This window comes from Ranitomeya variabilis, chromosome 7 (genome assembly GCF_051348905.1).
Source record: "Ranitomeya variabilis isolate aRanVar5 chromosome 7, aRanVar5.hap1, whole genome shotgun sequence".
NCBI lineage: Eukaryota > Metazoa > Chordata > Amphibia > Anura > Dendrobatidae > Ranitomeya > Ranitomeya variabilis.
The window spans coordinates 159,360,162-159,366,161 of record NC_135238.1 but is presented as its reverse complement, the minus strand read 5'-3'; the positions used below and the strand labels follow the sequence as shown (position 1 = coordinate 159,366,161).

The following is a 6,000-nucleotide window of genomic DNA, read 5'->3' as shown; positions in this document are numbered from 1 at the left end:
ATGGATAAATAAAAGGTATATTTTACTCTACCATTGGACTGATCGCTGGAGAAACAAAAAGTTTATATATATATATATATATATATATATATATATATATATATATATATATATATATATATATATATATATATATATATACACGTATACACATAATATAATGTGTATATATATATATATATATATATATATATATATATATATAGATACATATAATTTTCAAACTACTGATGGACTTGGTACTCATAAAATATTTTCCTAGCGAATGTCTTCTAATGTACACATTTTAGACTAGTGTCAAAAGTAATATATGAATAAGTGAAATTATTAATTAGAAATACACATAAAACAAAACCAGACACAGCTTTTGTTCCATGTAAAAGTTTTATTCATTTCGTAAAAAAGATAGGAAACATAACAAGCAAAAATGAAATAAGTTTTTTACATGATACAGTCTATGAACATCCAGGGCTTGTCTCACCTTGTGATCTGCCCACAATTTATAATAACGAGTGCTTAATTGTATGCATAATTCAAACGTCCCTCCGACGACCTTAATAATTTAGTATCAGTAGTTTCCCTAAAAACGTTATAAAATATTTACACTTGATAAAATATTAACAAATTAACAATCTAAGTCTATTCTTTACGATGTATTTACAAAAACTGCCAGCATCTGGTTAGTGAGAGATCGCTCCAAAAGTTTTACGAGATTCTACTGAAAAAAGGGAGTTGGGAACCTGTAATAAATACAAACGGCAAGATTTACTGATTTTTATCATTGACAGAGTAGAGAAAATGTCATCTGCAGGTATGTATTTTGTTTATCTACTTTAAGGCTTTTTTTCATATACCAATAAAATGTTTAATAGAATCTTAATAAATGTTGTAAATCTTACACTAAACCATGAATTTACTGCTTTATCCAAATAGATAGATAAGCTATCTATCTATCTATCTATCTATCTATCTATCTATCTATCTATCTATCTTAAATATATTATCTGTCACATTATCAATCTAGCTACATATATAATATCTATCTAAATGATCTCTCTGAAATATAGGTAATATCTATCTATCTATCTATCTATCATCAATCTATCTATCTATCTATCTATCTATCTATCTATCTATCTATCTATCTATCTATCATCAATCTATCTATCTATCTATCTATCTATCTAACATCTATCTATCTATCTAACATCTATCTATCTATCTATCAATATATCTATCTTTCTAACATCTATCTATCTATCTATCTATCTATCTATCTATCTATCTATCTATCTATCTATCTATCTCTATTATTTCAAGTCTACCCAATCACATCATGCAATAATTGTGACCAATCAGATACCATCAATTCATTTGGAGACACTGACAATTATTTATATTTGTTGGGAGCCAGGAAGTCCATTATTATTACCAATCGCTCTTAGTAGGGGAGTGTAGATCTTGAAGAACTTTGCTTTAATGTACTTTATGTAATTGGGACACATCTCATGCAATAAGGTAAGCAATTGACATACTTTGCATGTTATGGTTAATTTCCAACACTTTAATGGAATAATAATTCACTGGAGGCTCATAGACACCTGTGTAATGATCACAGGAAGTAGAAAAAAGCTAGAGTGGTTCTATAATTTTGAATAGTGTGTATTATTACATTTATACAATGACTTTGGAATTGATGCTTTTTGTGTCCTTTCAATAACTGTACAGCCATTTACACACACTGATATATATATATATATTATATAAGTATATATGTACATATATATTATATATATATATATATATATATTTATAAGTTACAAACATATATATGTGTATATATATATATATATATATATATATATATATATATATATATATACATACATACACACACCACACATTTTGTAAGCCTATGAGGCTTACCAGTTTGTCTGAGTGTTTACTTTGTTTTACTTATGTTATATGTATGTATGTATGTAACCCTTTTCACATGTTCAGCACAGTGGAGTTAATGGTGCTTTAAAGATATATCTATACATATATATAAGGATATATACATATATACATATATATATAGATATATGTGTGTGCCTTAATTGCTGCAATCCTGCTATATTGTCCCTATGTGTGTATATTATATATATATAATATACATATATGTATTACATATGTAAATATATATATATATATATATATATATATAAATGTATGTATGTGTACATGCATGTATGTAGTACATATATACATAAAAATAAATAAATAAATATATATATATATATATGTATATATATACATATGTGTGTATATGCAACCTTCTGGCCTGTATCAGTGCAGCATTTTACAGTCAGGGCACAGTGGGTGGTTATAAGGAAAGATTAAACTATTTTAAAGTGGTGAAGTGTAACTATTGGGCCACAACTGGGTCTCTGGCGCCACCACACAGCATTGTACTGCCAGCCATTAGAAGCATGTGTGAACTGTAAGTGATTCAGGAGGCATTACCTACTGCCATCTGCCCAGTAATGTTTCCATATTTTAATCTGTAGAATATGCCAGCAGTGAGTCCAGCCATGAATCCGTCCTGCACATCTCCTCCTCTCTGTCTCTCCCCAGTTCTCTGTGGATCTAGCTGTGATGCAGCACATGACAGACAGGCCCAGAATACAATTACTTGCTAAATTAAAATACAAATGTAACCTGACACAATAAGGACTCCTGTAACCTATCCATTGATTCTTCTGGGACCTGCAATTCAGTTCCTAGAGGATAAGGACTGTGCATTCTGGTAATTGCATACAGTGTACTGTGTAATCGTCACAGGTCAAACTTACCTCTAACTACCCCCAAACACATCCCTCACGTCCCCGGATATCTAATATCACTGCTGTATGACCAGAAGAGTTGTATTACATTTCTGCATGATAACCACTAACACATATACAGTAAATTTGCAAACAACACACATACAATACAATGTTGCTCCACATCCGTGGCGTAGTTGTTCCCGCACTGTCCGTATTTCCTGTTTTCATGCCAGCCCCATGAGAAGGGATGAGCATTTTAATGGAACAGATCATATGCTCCTCTATTACCCATAATAAATGCCAAACCTTCATACGGCGTAGACAGAGAAACAACCTGATCAGCATATTCAGCGATAGCTCCTCTCATCCATGCTTCCTCTGTATTATCCTCCTTATCCAGTCACCGGGCTCCAGAATCTCCCTCTCCTATAAATAAAAAAAAAGTACAAGACTGGAATAAAGACGTCTTCCTCAGCAGCAGTCCAGAGCAGGTTTCTTTCTTGTTCTTCCCTTTTCTGTGTCTCCCTCCTCCTGTGGATCTGTGTGTGTTTTCTTCCTGTGTACTGATCCTCCCCTCCCCATATCTGAATCAGATCCTCTGTCTCAATTCCTCTCTATTTTAATAGCTGCATACATGCTCGCATGCATGAGATCAAGCCTGGATGGGGGTGTGTAAGAAAGAAAGGAGACACAGGAGAAAAAAAGCTGAAATAAGGAAACCAAGGACAGCCCCAAAAGGACTTGACTCGAACTTAACTAATAATCAGTGCTGTCTCTGTGTGTCTTGTGCCAGTCACTTTGTGTTGCTGGCAGACGAGAGAGAGATTGGGTCTGTCATATCAAGTTTTTTTTTTTTCCCTTTGCAGCCATCTGAAGGGACTCTTAAAGTGAATTGTGTCATTCTGCCAGATCCTAGTACATTGAATCGCTCCTCGTCCAACGTGTGAAGTTTCCTAACCAAGTCCCCTTTACCTCTCCGCACAAAACAGGAAGATTGTGGGGATCCTGATGACCTTTCTGCCCTGATCACCAACCTATAATATTGCAGAAGACAATAAGGAAGAGGAGAACAACAGTAACAGAGCAGCTTTTCCAGAAGAGAACCAAAAAGGAAAGAAACAAAGAAAAAATAAAAAGTGAAGATAAACTTATAAACCTGGAGTCATTACTTATGATCCATGGGCAGAGTTTCAGCCCATCCCAGGCAACCTACAGACAGGCTTTAAGCAGTAAGTACCTACCAACCTGTCTACCTTACGATACTTTGTAACACGTTAAACGTCATTATTTATGTATGACATTAGTGTTATTTTAGCGTTAAAAATTGGAATTGTCTCAGTGAAGCCCCCTCCTTGCACACATAAGGTTATTGCAGGGCAATAAAGCAAGCCATATGTAAGCACGTATAAATAATATACATTTCACTGCGTCATAGCTCTTAAAGTTTATTGCAGCTTCCTTTTCTATAACTTCAAGATTTGGAGTTGTCTCGTGCATACCTTAGAAACTTGCATGTGACACGGTCTGAAGAAAAATAGTTAACTTCTTCGGAAGACTAATTGTAAGTCAAAAGTGTATGAGCAAAATATAAAAATACGGTACATATATACAAATATATATATGTATAGGGTATATATATATATATATATATATATATATATATATATATATATACATATATATATATATATATATTCACATATCCTGTGGAAGTGTGTATTTATGTGTAAGTTCATAAATATATATATATATATATAAATATATATTTATTTATTTTGATATTTTTAGATACTATAAAAACAAGTTCAATTTCATAAGATCGTACTTGAAAAATGGAATGAGAATATTTTTATTGGAAATTTGCTCAAATATTTTGTGAAATATATTTTATAAACAAAAATATAAATATTGTGTTACTGTTAAACTTTTTTGTATACCGGACGATATAGTATATGATACAAGTAATTTTTTTCTGTTCGATTTCTATCTCAACCCCTTTACATAGATCCATATTATTGCGATCTGCCAGGGAGAGCGTTATCCCCGAACCAGAACAGCATGGAAATGAGAAGCGAAAGTCCCAGCTTAAGGGACAGTCCAGACCGAAGAAGCAACAGTCCAGATGCAATAAGTCCTCCTCCAATCAAAGTGGCCAGATTGGAGCAGAATGGGAGTCCATTAGGAGCCAGAGGACGACCAAACGGCTCACTCTCCAAATCTGTGGGAGGTAATGAAGCAGCACTTTTAATGTATACACAACAAAGTGGTAGTAATACAATGGCAGCGAGAGTCAAGGTTCATGTTGACTATGGCATTTTTGTCTTCGGTGTTGCATTACAGGAAGTTAACGTTAGCTTGTTCTTTGTTGTTGTACATGAAGAGTGGGGTGACCCAAGGGTTGGCATGTTGCAGGCACGGTGCCACCTTGAGTTGTTGGCAGCTCTATGTCACTGTGATGTAAATCTCTCTAGCTATTCCTCGAAAGTTTGCATTCCTTTTTTTTATCTGCTTACCCCAGTTACCTATGCTCCCTGCGTGAAAGATTCTGCTCCACAGATCAGGCTTGTGTTTAATGTCGTAGCACCCTCAGGTCGGAATTCTGGGTTTCACTTATGTTGAGACGACATATGTTTAGCATTCTCCGTTCATGTTTTCAGGCAGCAGTTGACACCGTTTATTGTCTGGTAAACGACTCTTTGGTGTTTACATTCGCTTTTGCACAAAAGTATAATCCGGATATGAGATTGTTTTTTGTATATTGGGTGTAGTGGCTATAATTAAATCATTTACTACCGGGATTGAGGTTAATGTTTTGGTTGAAGAAATATTTGAGCTGTTTTATTCAATGACGGCATTGAAGAAATTCAATTAACTTAAGGTTCATTATAAATAATTAGCCTAGTTTATACTTTTATATTATCTATATCGATATACTGTCTGCCTGTCTAGGCATAGCTATCTATTCATACAGAACTATGAAACACATAAGTTTTTATAATGGATGGATGATTTAAAAATCCTTGCAGGCAATAGTAATTTAAGAAACGCGATGGTCTCACATTGTGTACAAATTAACTTTATTACTTTTTTGGTAAATGTGACAGCAGAAAATTGAAAAATAGGTAAGGGTTGTGGGCTTGAAGGCTTTTTATGCTCTTTACACTTTCTTACTTTTAACATGCATTTCTAATTA

The 6,000-nt window shown here is 33.6% G+C and overlaps 1 protein-coding gene across 3 annotated transcripts in view; it reads left to right on the top strand.

Annotated features, from left to right (window-relative positions):
* The first annotated feature begins 3,545 nt into the window (after positions 1-3,545).
* SATB2 (SATB homeobox 2) overlaps positions 3,546-6,000 on the top strand; it is a 238,710-nt gene continuing 236,255 nt past the window's right edge. The window contains exons 1-2 of one of the 3 annotated variants that reach the window (XM_077272132.1): positions 3,546-4,036; positions 4,813-5,034. In XM_077272132.1, the coding sequence (XP_077128247.1) occupies positions 3,979-4,036; positions 4,813-5,034 (280 nt within the window). In that variant the 5' untranslated portion in view covers positions 3,546-3,978. Of the gene's footprint in view, positions 4,037-4,307; positions 4,369-4,812; positions 5,035-6,000 lie in introns of those variants that run through there. The other 2 variants (XM_077272134.1, XM_077272133.1) reach the window with 2 other exon arrangements.